At 41.7% G+C, this 15,549-nt stretch overlaps 1 protein-coding gene across 1 annotated transcript in view; it reads left to right on the forward strand.

Annotated features, from left to right (window-relative positions):
- The first annotated feature begins 397 nt into the window (after window positions 1-397).
- MARCO (macrophage receptor with collagenous structure) overlaps window positions 398-15,549 on the forward strand; it is a 33,706-nt gene continuing 18,554 nt past the window's right edge. Inside the window, exons 1-3 of the mRNA XM_088021965.1 lie at window positions 398-506; window positions 13,357-13,458; window positions 14,319-14,540. Of these exons, the coding sequence (XP_087878091.1) occupies window positions 398-506; window positions 13,357-13,458; window positions 14,319-14,540 (433 nt within the window). The remainder of the gene's footprint in view (window positions 507-13,356; window positions 13,459-14,318; window positions 14,541-15,549) is intronic.

Consider the following 15,549-nt stretch of genomic DNA (forward strand, 5'->3'; position numbering starts at 1 on the left):
CCCTGGGTCTGGGATGATAGTGGCCCTTGGATGGGCAGAGGGCAGGGAGAGAAACATCCTCCCTGGGGTCACCCAACTCCCTGCTCTCAGGGGCCCGGGAGTGAGGGCTGGTTCCAAGGATCTGTGACTTATGCCCCAAAGCGTGAGTCACTTCCCTTAACAAGCAGCTGTGCCGAATAGGAGCTCCATGTGTGAATAACCTGTTTTTGTGACATGCCCAATTCTGATCATGTCAGGAAACATTTTGCAAATTCAGAAGTCGGAGCCAAAGGGAAGTGCTGTGTGGTCTGAAGCTAGCTGCAGTAGTTAAATGAGAACAATCTTTCCCCAAGTGGTTCCTCTTGAGGACAGCATTTCTGCTGGCTCCAGGACTTTGGGCCATCTATAAAGCTTCACAATGGAAAATAAGGAAATTCTCAAGGTGGAAGGGTTCTTGGCTAGCACTGGAGAAAGAGCAGCCGTCAACCAAACCATGTTCCCTGCAATGGAGGCGTTTGAAATCAATGGTAAAGTACTGCTTCTCAGTAATGACATTGCCTGGTGGTGTACTTTTTCTGTTGGCAACATAGGAACAGACAAGGCGATAGGAAGCCTAGGTTTGTGCCATAGACTCTCACTAACACATTGCTGGAATGCTTCAATCTGGGATTCGTGTAATGTTAGTAATAGATGCTGTATCTGTAGTATACAGTTGGGTTGTTTTTTTCCCCCAATAAATTGTATTGAAATATTTACCCTTCGATGAATGCTAATACTTATCATACGCCCTTCCTTTTTATTAGTCTTATTTTGACACCCAGATTGTGTGACAAAATGGCAAAGCAACACAACGGGGATGAAAAAGTTCCACAAAATGAAAGCCAAGTGCCACATATTTATTTAATGTAATTCCTTTAAAATTCTTTAAGGTGACTTCCATTATAACTGATGTGTTGATCAGGGAGTGCTTTCTCCAGTTCGCGCTGGCTAGGGTATGTTAATAGCTTCATAATTAGTTTGTCTTAGATTCAATTCAGGTTTTAAAAATTCAGGCAACTCTGTCATCTTTATTTTTCTCCCTCATCCTTCTACAGGTGGTGCATTTTTTAAATCTTCTAGAATTTAAAGTCGCCAGTGAGTGTTTTCCACGGGGGATCTCTGATTTCCCGTGCTAGAATATCTTCTAGGACTTGCCTTCCAAGTTGATGAGTCATTCCTACTCCTAGTCTTTTCTGGAAGTCATCTGTTCAGAACAATTGCAGTTCTGTCCCCCAGCCTGATCTGTCCCTCTCACCCCGTATTTGTGCGGGTCACTGGCTGGAACTGAAGGGGGTACAAAGATGCAGGGTTGAGTGTTCTGCCTTTAGGAATTCACAGTGTGATAACAGAATGCGTGCGTGCAAATGACTTTACTAATTGTTGGCTATTCAGAACTTTGGGGAATGCAGCATTCTGGATATATGACTTTTTATGTTACTGAAAATGTGCAAGTAAAGTCAGCTGATCAAACATATTCAGCACCTACTGGGCACTGCTCTTGGCACTGAGGAAACATACAAGAATAAACGGGGAGTCCTCAGTCATGTCGGTGGTGGCAGGAGGATGGCAGGGTTGGGCCATCTATAAACTATCTCTATACAAGCACAGGACAGATCTATGGACAGATCTAACCTGGTCTGACCTGGAGGTCAGAAGTGAGACCTCTTCTAAAGTTTAAAGAATAAAGGGAAATAGTGAAATAAGAGGCTGGCTGGGGCAGCAATAGAAGACCACGGGTTTATGCTATATTCATAGGTACTATTTAGAGAAATACAGATAGTTTCATGCGGTGGGGCCCATGTTGAGTGGGGAAAGTTCGGTGGGGATTGAGATTAGGACCAATTAATTTAGACTTTGTCCTGAAGACAATGCGGAGCTTTGAATGTTTGACTTTGGGCTAAGAGGCATTGGTTTGCTGTTGAGATTACTCGCTATCATAGATGTGGAATGAGCTAGAAAGAGTCTGAGGACAGAAAAAAGCATGGCAGCAAGAGACAATAAGAGGCAGTGGTTATAAGGAATGTTCTGGAAAGATATTAGAAGTCAAGTCAGTAAGACTATAATGGTGGGAAAGGCAAGTGAGGTGGAGGCCAGCTTAAGGGGGAATTCCAGATTTCTGACTTGGGTTATGGATACCATTAACTAAAAATCTAACCAAAAAACAAAACAGTTTGGTTAGAAGGAATATTTCTTTCTTTCTTTCTCTTTCTTTCTCTTTCTTTCTTTCTTTCTTTCTTTCTTTTTCTTTCTTTCTTTCTTTCTTTCTTTTTCTTTCTTTCTTTCTTTTTAAAGATTCCATTTATTTATTTGAGAGAGAGAAGGGGAGAGCATGGGCAGGGGGAAGAGCAGAGGAAGAGGAAGAAACAGACTCCCTGCTGAGCAGGGAGCCTGATATGGGGCTACCTCCCAGGACCCTGAGAGCATGACCTGAGACAAAGGCAGATGCTTAACCAACTGAGCCACCCAGGTGCTCTGGAAGGAGCATTTTTCTAAAGACATTCACAACTTCTTGTCTTCTCATACAAAGATCTTGGAACATATGGAACTTTCTAGAAAATGCCATTGCGAACAGTAATCACTGTGAGGCTCTGTAACATAGTGACCCCCTCAGGGCTTAACTGAAATGAATAAAACTACTTGCTTCAGCACTAAATGGTTTCAAGCATCTTCCTTTCTCTCCCCTTCCTTCCTCCCTCCTTTGTCTTAAGTCTGTTGAAGAATGCTTTCATTTTCTGAAAAGGCTCAACATACCACTGCTCTTGCTGCCCTGAAGGTCCAACAAAACTCTAGCTCTTTCCTCATGGACCGGCATCAGCTCCATCTTCTCCCTCAAGTGGAACATTTGGGCTTGAACAAAAGACTCTCCATTTGTCCCTGATGACAATATCCTGGGATGCACTCCCGTCCACCTTTTTGAAAATTATGAACATTTTTCTGCCTTGAGCCTTCCTGTCTCTCTCCTGATGTGTCTGGTTTCTCAAGGAGATCTGTTAGCACATCAGGAAGCTCTTCCAGGTCAGTGGGATGTAATCTGTCTGGACCTCTCCCCCTGAGCCCTCAACTATTTCAGGCTTCACATCTCACATCTTGATATGTCCTCCCACCGATTTTGGTCTGAAGAACATTCTTCTTGACAGAGAGAACACCCAAAAATACAGATAGAGAAGTTGTTGTTTGTTGTAATTTAACATTAAGCCCTGGCTCCCAGCTGTGGGTCTGGCTGTCTCTTCTTTTTGCCTGAAAGATAATTGTAAACATTCTCCTAATAGACCTTAACCCTAGAATCTGTTCACGGTCAGCCTTGTTGACGTGCTCACTGTCACTTCAGGTCCTTGCTCTGACTTTGTTTTTTGTCATGTCACTATTTCTCAGCACCTTTTAGATGTCCGGCTTTACCCTAGAGTTATTTTTTTCTAACTTTTATTATGAAATAATTAGAGATTCACAGAAACAGGCAAAAAAAAATGTGTAGGGAAGTCTCTGTGACCCCCACCCAGTTTCTCCCAATGAGAACATCTTGCGTAGCCATAGTACCTTATCGCAACCAAGAAATTGATATTGCTACAGTTTACAGAGCTTATTTCGATTTCATTAGTTTTATAGGCACTCATTTGTGTGTGTGAATACAGTTCTCTACAATTTTACCACATGCATATATTTGTGCAACCATCACCAGTATCAAAATACCAAACTGTTCCTTCACCACACAACTCTTTCATGCTGCCTTTATAGCCATACACACCCCTCACTCCCCAACCAGCGATCACGGTCCCACAACAACCACCAATCAGGCCCCCATTTCTATAATTTTGTTATGTAAAGAGTGTTATCTAAATGGAAAAAGTATGTAACTTTTTAAAGACTGGCTTTTTCCACATAGCATGATTCCCTCCAAGTTGTTGTATCTATCAATAGTTCTTTTTATTAATGAGTATTTGTCATGAGTATTATTCCATGATATGAACGTACCATAGTTTGTTTAACCATGCACCCACTGGAAGACATTTGGGTTGTTGCCAGTTTGGGGCTATTACAAATAAAGCCGCTATGATAATTTACGTAAAAGTTTTTGTATAAGCCTAAGTTCTCATTTTTCTAGGATAAATGCCCCAAAGTGCAATTGCTGGATTCTAAGTGTATGTTTGGTTTTATAAGAAGCAGCTGATCTATTTTTCCAGTGTGGTTGTGTCATTTACATTCCCACCAGTGATATTTACAACAGATTCAGTTTCTCTGAATCCTTGCCAGCAATTGGCATTATTACTATTTTTATTTTAGCCATTCTGATAAGTGTATGATTGTGATATCTTGTTGTAATTTTGATTTGCATTTTCCTAATGGCTAATAATGTTGGATATCTTGTCATGTGCTTTTTTTTCCCATTTGTATATGAAATGGCCTTTCATGTCTTTTGCCAATGTTTTAATAGGATCATTTGTTTTTCTGACTAGTTTTGAGAGCACTTTATTCAAAATACAAGTCCTTTGCTGGATAGGTGGTTTGCAAATATTCTCTCCCAGTCTGTAACGGGTCTTTTCATCCTCTTAACAGGGTCTTTTTCAAAGCAAAAGCATTTAATCCTGTGGAGGCCCTACCTAGCAATTTTCCCTTTTATGGATTATGCTTTTGTGTCAAGTCTAAGAACTCTTCACCTGGCCTTAGGTCTCCCAATTTTTCTCTTATGTTTAAATCTAAAAGTATTTTTCTCTTATGTTTAATTTTAAAGTTTTATAATTTTACATTTTACAATTAAGTCCGTGGTTCATATATAATATATGTATTATATACATATACTTGTATATATGTATATAATATATGTAATGTATATATATTTGTAATATACACATACAATATATATGTAATGTATATGTATAATATATACGTATATATATTTGTATATATAATGTATTATATATGTATGTAATATGTACTATATGTATATAATATATGTATATGTGTAATATATATGTATATATGTGTGATGTGTGTGTAATATACATGTAATATATATGTAATGTGTGTATATATTTATATTTATATATATAAACAGACAAAAAATCTTGACCTAAATTTCACTTAAGTCAAGATTTGTTTGTTTATTTATTTATTTTTTTGCCTATGGGTGTCCAGTTGCTCCAACACCATTTGCTGAAAAGGCTATGCTTCCTCCATTGAATTACTTTTGTAACTTGTAAAAAAAAAAAAACATACCCAGTTGGTTATATTAGTGTAAGGACTATTTCTGTGTCCTTTATTCTGTTCTGTAACTCCATATGTCTATCCCTCCACCCATCCCACACTGTCTTGATCACTGCGGGTCTCATGTGAGCCTAAACATCAAGTTGTTACTCCTCACATTTTATTCATTTTCAGGATGATTTTAGCCATTTTGTGGCTTGTACCTTTCCATGTAAATTTTAGCATGAGCTTATCAATACCGACAGAAAACCTTGCTGGGATTTTGTCAGAGCTGTGTCATACCTCCAGATCAGTTTCAGAGAACCGACATCTTGCTACGTTTAGTCCTACAATCTGTGAACACAATGTACCTCCACATTGATTTAGGTCTTTGTGTTTTTTGGTTTTGTTTTTTAATCAGTGTTTTACAATTTTCAGCATATAGATCCTATACACATTTTATTACCTCTATATCTAAATATTTCATTTCCTTCGGAGTGACTGTAAATGCCATTATGTTTTAATTGTGATTTCCACTTATTTGCCAGTAGTATATCAATATGTGAATAAGAGAGTGAGAACAGACTTCCTTGCCTCCTTCCTAATTTTCAGAGGAAATGATTCTCTGTCACCATTATGTATCGTATTAGCTTTAGATATTTCTTAGATGCTCCCTTTTTTAAAGATTTTATTCATTTATTTATTCAAGAGAGAGAGTGAGTGGGAAGAGGAGCAGAGGGAGAGGGACAAGCAGACTCCACGCTGAGCACGGAGCCCAACATGAGGCTTGATCCCATGACCCTAGCTGAAATTAAGAGTTGGGCGCTCAACCAACTCAGCAACCCAGGCACCCTGATGTTCCTTTTTTTTAAGTTAAGGAAATTCTCTTTTATTTCTAGTTTGCTGAGAGTTTTTGTTATGAATTTATTATTTATTATGAGAGTTAGAATTATGAATTTTAATTATGAGAGTTTTATTATGAATTTGATTTTGTCAAGTACTTTTTCTGCATCGGTTATATGGTTATCTGATTTTTCTTCTTTAGCTCGTTGATATGGTGGATGACACTGATCGATTTCTTGGTATTGAACCAGCCTTGTATACCTGGAAATTCCATTTAGTCATGGTATATAAACTCTTTTTATACATTGCTTGATATGGTTTACTAATATTTTGCCGAGGATTTTTGTGTCAAATTTCGTGAGAGATACTGATCTTCAGTTTTCTTCTTTTGCGCTGTCTTTGGTTTTCATTTCAGGGTCATCCTGACCTGCTAAATGAGTTAGGAAGTGTTTTCTACTCTTACATTATCTATAAGAGAGTGTGTAAAACTAGTGTTAATTCTCCTAAAGGTTTGATAGAAGACTCCATTAAAATTATCTGGGCCTGGATATTTCTTTTTCAGGAGATTTTTAAGTACAAATTAAGTTTATTTAATAGATGTAGATATTCATATTATCTATTTAATATTGGTTGAGTCTCAGTAATTTGTAATTTTGGAGAAATCAGTTCATTTCTTCTAAGTTCTGAGCATGAGGTCGGTGATAGGATCTTTTTATTTTCTTGCTAAGGGCTGCAGGATCTGTAGTAACAGTACCGGTTTCATTCCTGATATTGGTGATTTGTATCTTTCTCTCTTTTTCTCTTCATCAGTCTTGCCAGAACTTTATCAATTTTATTGACTTTATTCAAGGAATCAGCATTTTGTTCTACCGATCTTCTCTTTTGTTTTCCTATTTTAAATCTCATTGATCTCTGATCTCTATTATTTTGTTTTTTGTTTTGTTTTTTTTTTCTGGTTGCTGCAGGTTTATTTTGCTCTTCTCTTTAGTTCCTTGAGCTAGGAACCTACTTTATCAGCTTGAGATCATTTCTCATTTGTAATGTGAGCCTCTAGTGCTGCTATAAATTTCCCTTCCAGTACTACTTTAGCTGAATCCAATAATTTGATATGTTCTATTCTCACTTTCAATCAGCTCTATTTTTAAAAATTTTTATTTAAGACTTTATAGCCCATGCACTATTTAATTTTTGAAAAAATTTCCAAGTGTTTGGAGGTTTTCCTGTTGTCTAACTGTTACTGATTTCTATTTTGATTCCCTTATCAAGAAACACTCTATGCAACTTCATTTTGTTTCCATTTCATTGGGGTTTGCTTTATGACCCATGATATCGTCTGTCTTGGTGAATATCCTAAATGTACATGGGAAGAATGTGTGTTCTGCTGTTGTTTCATGGAGTATTCTATAATTGTTCATTAGATCCTGTTGGTTTATGGTGTTGTTCATTTCTTCTGTATCTTTACTAATTTCTGAGAGTGGGGTGTTAAAGTCCCCAATATAATTATGGATATATTGATTTCTCCTTTCAGTTACATCAGTTTTTGCTTCATGCAAATAGAAGCTCTGTTTTTGGTTTCTTGGAGATTGCACAGGGTAGAGGCATGCTTTTTAATCTACTTTTGCCACACTATCTGCCTTCTAGTTGGTATATTTAAACCATTTACATTAAAGTAATTATTGATGTGTTAGGGCTTAAGTCTGCCACATTATTACGGATTTTCTCTTTGTCTCTCTGTTTCCCATTACCAGCTTTTCTTTTCTTACTTTCCTATGGGTTACTTGAACATGTTTTAAAATTCCATTTTGATTTATTTACAGTTTTTTGTTTGTTTGTTTTTTAGTTCATCATTTGAAATAGTTTTCTTACTTTTTTTCTGGGCATTACAATATACATGTATAATCTATCACAGTCTACCAACATCAACATTCTACCACTTTGAGTCAAGTTTTGAAAACTAATTTCCATTTATGTCTTTTGAGCCTTTCCATTTTTGAAATGTAATTGTCTTAAACATTTCCTCTACATGCACTATGTATCACTTAATTATTTTTGTTTCAACCATCAAATATGATTTTTAGGGGTGCATGGATGGCTCAGTCAGTTAAGTGTCAGCCTTCGGCTCAGGTCATGATCTTAAGGTCCTGGGATGGAGCCCCATGCCAGGTTCCACACTCAGCAGGGAGTCTGCTTCTGCCTCTGCCCCTCCCTCTGCTCGTGCTCTCTCTCTCTCGCTCAAATAAATAAATAAATAAAATCTTTTTTAAAAATGTGATTTTAAAAAATCATGAGGGGGATGATCTAAACATATCTCCATGTTTACCCATTCTTTTTTCGTGTTCTTTCCTTCTGGAAGTGCCACGCCTTCCGCTATTATCTTTTCCCTTCTGTTTGAAGAAATTCCTTGAGCCATTCTTTTTTTTTATTTTTAAGATTTTATTTTTAAGTAATCTCTACACCCAAACTGTGGCTTGAGCTCATGACCCTGAGATCAAGAGTTGTATGTCTATTGGCTGAGCCAGCCAGGTGCCCCCCTTTAGCCATTCTTTCGAGTTAGACCTACTAGCAATAACTTCGCTTAGTTTTCCTTCATCTGAGAATGTCTTTATTTCCCATTCATTCTTAAGGGATATTTTCACTAGATACAGTTGATAATTCATTTCTTTGAGCACATGAAAAATGTCATGTCACTTCCAATTTCAGATGAGAAATCTTCTGTCATTCAAATTGGTATGTCTATAGATAATAGGTTATTTTTCTGTTGGCTGCTTTCAAGATTTTTTCTTTTTCTTTAGATTTTTAATCTTCTTGGTATATAGGGCCTTTTTTTGGATTTTTAACTCATCATGTGTCTTGTTATTGATTGCTTGAATTTATCATGTTCGGGGTTTGCTCAAGTTCTTGAATTTGTAGGTTTGTGACTTTCACCAAATTTGAAAAGTTTTCAGCCACGATTATTTCTTTAAATATTTTTTTCAGCTTCACACTCTTTCTGAGACTTTAAGGATATGAATATTATGTGTTTTGTTATTGATACATAGATCTCTGAGTCTGTTCATTTTTTTTTTAGTCAATTTTTTCTGTTTTTCAAAAAGGGTAATTTCTATTGTTCTACCCTTTAGTTCATTGATTCTCTCCCTTATCACTTTTATTGTACTACTGAGCCCATCTAGTGAGATTTTTTTTAATTGGAGCTTTTAAGTCCTACAATTTCCATTTGGTTCTTCTCTATATTCTCTATTTTTTGGTAAATTAAAAATTTTTTTGTTTTAAGAGTACTGTAATTGCTCATTAAAGCATTTTTGTTATGCCTGCTTTAAAATCTTTATTGAATAATTCCAATGTTTGTGTCATCTCTATATTGACATCTGTTGATTATCTTTTCTTTTCTTTTTTTTTTAAGATTTATGTATTTATTTGAGAGAGACAGAGAGTGCAGGGAGGGGCAGACGGAGAGGGAGAGAGAAACCTCAAGCAAACTCCCTGCTGAGCATGGAGCCCAATGTGGGGTTCAATCCCAGGACACTGAGATCATGACCTGAGCTGAAATCAAGAGCCAGCCGCTTAACTGACTGAGACACACAGGCGCCCTGTTGATTGTCTTTTCTCATTCAAGTTGTAATTTTCTCTGTTCTTGGTATGATGAGTGATTTTCCATTGTATTGTAGACATTTTGTATAGTATGTTAGGACACTCTAGATCTTGTTTAAATTTTCTATTTTAAGTCATACTGTTTAGGTTTATCACATAAATTCTGGCCCACTTTTGTGGGCTGTGGTTCCAATAACAACTTAGATTTCAGAGCCTTGACTGTTCTATTCTGGTCTGCTTTGTTTACCTGGTATTACTGGTATTCTTCCTTGCTCCCTGTTGGTGCTGCCTGAAAAGACAGAAGGTACTTTTTCGGACTGCCCAGGGACCCTGGGTCAGGGGTGGGAGATGTCAAGCCAACAGGGCAGCGACCACTTTGCTGGGCCTGCTCACCAGCAGCCCTGTACTGGGGGCTAGGAGAGGGGACTTCTGCCTGCACCAAGCCACCTTTTGCCCCTGGGCGAGGGGCTGGGAGATGGCAGGCCTGGAGACCCTAGAATTTGTATACAGACTGTTTTTCTTCACTGAGATCTTTTATGGAATTGAAATTTTATTTCCCTCTGGAGCCACATTTTCACTGTAAGTCAGACAATAGAGCTGTCATATTTCTGAAAACTGCTTTCCTGAAATCTTCACCTGGACTCACCAGAATTTACTCCAGGGATGCTCATTCTAGTTTACTGGAAGCGTCATTCATTCTCTCATCTCAGAAACTCTTCCTTATTGGTGAAATCCACATTGGAGTTGATGTTCCTTTGCAGTTTTTCTACCCTCTTAGAAATCAGCAGAGAGGGTAAAGAATTTCAGACTTTCTGCTTTGTAAGCAAGTTAGTTAAATGCCCACAGATTCAAAGTTCCCAGTTTCTACTTTGCCTCTATGTTACATGAGATCTCTACTTAAAAGAGCATTCTGGGCCTGAGTGGACACCCCCAAACTATTCCCATCCATACTACAATGTTTGTTCTTCCGCTCACTATCTTCACTCAAATGCCTTCCATTTTTCCTATCATCCAGTTTGAAAATATCTATTTTCCATGCTGGCCCTATAACATCTGTGCCTCTGAACACACTATCTTTCTATTCCATAATTTCCTTAAGTTTAGTGCTGTCTATGAGATCGTATTCATCGTCCACCATCTTCTGTTAAATATGAGGCTTCCCTTGTACGTTACCCATCCTCGCCATTATCGTATGCTTGCCTGAGGTCTGAAGTTGCATTCCCGATGCTTTTCCAACACTTCTAAACTGACACTGTTACTCTGCACGTGTTTAGGACCCAGACCTCTGTGGCTACTCATTCATCCATTCATTCATCATCTTTCCAGCTCATGTTGTGTGGTTGATACCGTGTTGGTGCTGGACGGCACCCCTAGAAGCTTCCAGAACATGGTGGGGGGAGGAGGGAAACTGAGACATAAACAGACACAGTTCAGGATGATGGATGCCATATCAGGTGGAAACACAGAGCGATGTGGGGAAGCAGAGCAGGGTTCCACCTAAGCCAGGGGAGTCAGAGAATGTATCTTGGAGCAGGAGAAGCTCCACTGTGCTCCCAAAGGATGAGGAGGAATTAGTTGTGTAGGGCGGGGGGAAGCAGGGTTGTATTTTCAGAGAAATACATGACCTGGAGTGAGAAGGGTGTAATGACATGTGGTCTGGCCTGCCTGTGGCTCAGGGTCCACGTGGGGTGTGGTGTGAAGGTACAGCCACCGGAGAACCGGTGGGCAGCAGGTCTTCCTGTTTGTCCCAAGGACCGTGAACAGCCATTGGCGCACTGAAGGCAAGGAAGTGACTTGGCCAGGTTTTGTGTTAGAGAGTTCACTCGGGCTACTGTGTGGGGCCCCAATTTGGGAGGCGCAATGCAGGGGAGACTGTGCTAGAATAAGCATACCCAAGGGCCACTAACTAAAATACCACCCAACCAAGAAATCATTCCTCTTGCTGCTGCTGAAGCCGTCTTGAGACCACCATGCTTTAGACGATGCTAAAGCAGGGGTTTCTGTTCTGCAGGTGGCTGGAAGCAGTATCAGCAGAATAGTGAAGGTTCCACAAGTAATAGAAAACAGACTCAAGGTTTATACACATCTATGATGAGTCAACTGAAAACCCACCATCACCTACCACAAAGCAAAAAAAAAAAAAAAAAAAAAAATGTGTTCACGAGCCCCCACTCCTTCCCCTGGGATGCCCACCTATGATCCCTTTGCCCTTCACATCTGCCCTTGGGGTGCATTTCAGCTGCATTTTTCCAAGGGCAACTGTCTATGTAGGCTAGTGAGGCAAGCTCAGGCCTTGGGGTTAGATGGACCCAGGGGCATGTGCCTGTTGTGTTGCCCTAACTTCTCTGAACCCCAAGTCTGTATAAGAGGATGATCACACCTACCTTGCAGGATTGCCAGAAGCATTATAGATGATATCAGACAATCCCCGGCACAGAGTAGCTGCTCCGTCAGTATGAGTGGTGGGAAGCACAGGGCCTTCTGCAGGCTGGCTCCTTGCCTTTGGATGCCCCAAAATGGGGAGACAGCTGGCGTGGGGGAAGACTGGTGTTGGAACCAATGTGGCCTCTTTTGTAATGCCCCACACTGGAAACAGCCTGCCAACAGGGAAATGTCCGCATGAATTGCGGCGCTTGTCTTTAAGGAATATTAGGCAGCTGTTAAAAGAAGAGTGAAGAGGCACCTGGGTGGTTTAGTCGGTTAAGCGTCTGCCTTCAGCTCAGGTTATGATCTCGGGGTCCTGGCATCGAGCCCCATGTCGGGCTCTCTGCTCAGTGGGAGCCTGCTTCTCCCTCTCCCTGCCACTCCCCCTGCTTATGCTCTCCCTCTTTCTCCCTATAAAATAAATAAATAAAATCTTAAAAAACAAGGAGTTAAATCTTTCTCTACAAAACAAAACAACAACAAACAAAAAACTAGAGGAATGTCCATGGGAAATCATTCATTGCAGAAAGCAATGTGCTACATTATATGTAATATGATATCACTTGCATAAAATCAAAAGAAAAAAAGCCATGTCTGTCTAGCAGTGTCTGGATTTAGCAGTTTCCATGAGCAAGCAGGCTAGGAGGAAGGCCACACCCCAGAATGCCCGCAAAGCTTATGTCAGCAGGTTAGGACGCCAGGGATTGAGGTCCCCTGAAGTCCCTGATTACAAGATTATTAACCCTTGTAATGCTCTCTATGTTGTTTGATAAATTATATTAAGCATGTTTATTTGTGTAATTAAATAATCTAAAGAAAAAAGAAAACAAAAGCCGGAATCTGAGTTCCAAATCTGCGTCTCATCACCTAATAGGTACTTCAACTTCTCCAAACCTCACTCAGAGTTGATAAAGTGGCAACAATCATGCTCCTCCCAAAGTTTTGAAACTTAAGTACGTTAATTCATTAATTCACTTGATAAACATCTCTTGAGAGCCCTCTATCACCAGGCACTGTGCTGGGACTTCGGGCTGCACCTGGTTTAAGGACTGCCTTCTGCCACCTGATAATGTGGGGCCCGGGAGTTTGCCCAGCCACACCAATGAGTGACCGACAATGGCACTTCTTGGCTTGTGGCACAAGGGGGATCAGGGGGAGGATTTGGGGGTAGCGGGACTTTGTGTCTTTGCCCTCGGCCTTCTCGGGGGAGCCGTCTGCTCAAACAGAGCAGGGATTCTGACACAGGTTGCGGCCCCCTGTCTCTGCCTCCTACGGCAGCCACCTCACACCGAGGTTGTGTTTCAGATCCAAAGCCCAAGAAGAGAAAGGGGGTGAACTGCTTCATGGTCATGGTGGCCATCTACCTGATTCTGCTCACCGCAGGTGCTGGGTTGCTGGTGGTGAAAGGTAAAGAGGTCTGGTCCCGTCTGGTGCCTCCTGGGGTGACACAGGGTTCAGGTTGAGTGGAAAGCCCTGGGGTCACTGCTGCCCACCTGCTGAGAAGGGGTTCTTAGTCCCTGGGTAGCCAGGTAGCCATGTTGATGGGGCTCGGTGGGGGGGAAGTGATCAGGGGAGTGTGTGTGTGTGTGTGTGTGTGTGTGACACACAGAGAGAGACATAGAGACAGATCAAGAGAGCGATAGAGAGAGAAAGCACATTCGAGCCTGTGTGCATGAGAGCGGTGAACAGTGCGATAATTTCACATGGGTCTGCTGTGTGCGTCTTCCACCAAGTCTCCCCAATGTCTGAGCAGGAGGGGGCTTTATTGATCAGAGAGTTCGTGTTAACATGATTTTACTTACAAAGTGTTCCTGGTCCAAATGTTAAGGTCATGAAGCAATTCCATCTGCAGACACTGAACTCACCCAAGAACATCGTGTGCCCAGCCATCATAAACATATGTCACATGTATATTCAGGCCACATGTGATTACAAGAGACCAACATATTGGTCATCATATGTTCATGCCCAGAGTATGCAGGAAGGCTGAAGTTTGATCATGATGCTGTGAGTGCATCCCTAGACCATGTGGGAATATTCTATGAACATGTAACCTCATGCCTAAAGGTGGAGTGCCTGTGTGCAGGATACGGAAAGAGCTCTGTGCTCACACTAGGTCCTTATGGCACATGAAATGTGTGTTCAGTATCCAGGACCCACAGAAGTTATGTGCATATGACACAAGAACATCAGGGATGTGCTCAAATGCCTGGGATTTTAATGAGGTCCCTAAAAGAAGGCTGTGGGGTGGGGATGGGGGTGTCCAGTTCTGAATCTGCAGGAGCGGCTCTGGGCCCTAGAGACTCACTTCACCAATGGAACACTGGCCGCCGAGGATGGCCTGTCCTTCTCTTTGCTCCAGTCAATGCCCATCCCACACCTCCCTGGGGGCACACTGGGGCTGCAGGTCCTGCAGGCCCAGATCACTCAGGTTCGCACCAGGCAGGAGCACCTGTTACGGAAGGTGGACAACTTCACTCGGAGCCCAGGTTTGGCCCTCTCCCCTCCGCACCGGGACTCTTCAGGGGATGGAAAGGAGGGGCTGCTGGTTCATGGGAAAAGGGATCCTTGGGCTGGAATCCAAAACCCCTTTCCTGGTGAGGAGAACATTCCAGAACCTTGGGGCCCAAGGAAAGGGGTGAGAGCCATATGAAGTAGGCATGAGATGGCTCTAGAATGTTTGGGAGGATGGGTAAAACAGAGCTTGGAGCAAGTCCCAGGACCACTCCCATGTAGCCAACTAATACTGGCCCATGGCTGGAGAGAGACTAACGGCAGGCACCAGGAGGTCCGAGCCATGTGGGGACCTCGGAGGGACAGGGCAGTGGGCTTGCTGGGGAAGTGTGACGGCTTGGAAGATAGGGTGGATTTGCCAGGGATCCCCCTCCCCTCGGTTTTCTTGGGGCCTGAGACTGGGCCACGTGAGGTGTTCCTACCACGACACCCACCACTCTCTCAGGCTATGCCGGAACAGGAGGGCTGATTTGAGCAAAAGCAGCTTCTAGGTGTGCCCTCACTATTGCATGGAGCTCCAGCCCTATGTCTGGGGCAAGCTGGGGCTTAAGGGGTGATTCCATGACCGCCGTTCTGTGCCCATGAGAGCATTTGCTGAATGGGCACAGGGTCCAGGTGGGAGAATCCCCCAGAGGCTGCGGTCTTCCCAGTGAGCACAGATGAAGGCTGAGCCAGGATGCGGGGACAGGAGACAGCTGTGACAGATGGGCAGAGTCCAGGCTCAGATGTTCAGATGCTCAGACACAAGGACCATCACTCCCTTCCTTAAGATATGGTGGAGCTGGTTGTGATCAGTATGAGGGGCCTTGCCATTAACCTGAGGCTCTCTCTGAACAGGTTTGGCGCCCAAGTCTTCTGACAATATAGGGTAGACTCCAGGGGTCTCAACCTTCTTTCCCCATTTCTGCAGCTCCCAGGGATCTACAGCTCCCTGGTGCAGACCTTTAGCTGCAAAAAAAATCTGGCTTTTTCTAAAAGCTCATT

The sequence above is a fragment of the Eumetopias jubatus genome, unplaced genomic scaffold, assembly GCF_037043125.1.
Source record: "Eumetopias jubatus isolate StellerSeaLion01/CBP00866 unplaced genomic scaffold, mEumJub1_p1.0 scaffold_3, whole genome shotgun sequence".
NCBI classification, from domain to species: domain Eukaryota; kingdom Metazoa; phylum Chordata; class Mammalia; order Carnivora; family Otariidae; genus Eumetopias; species Eumetopias jubatus.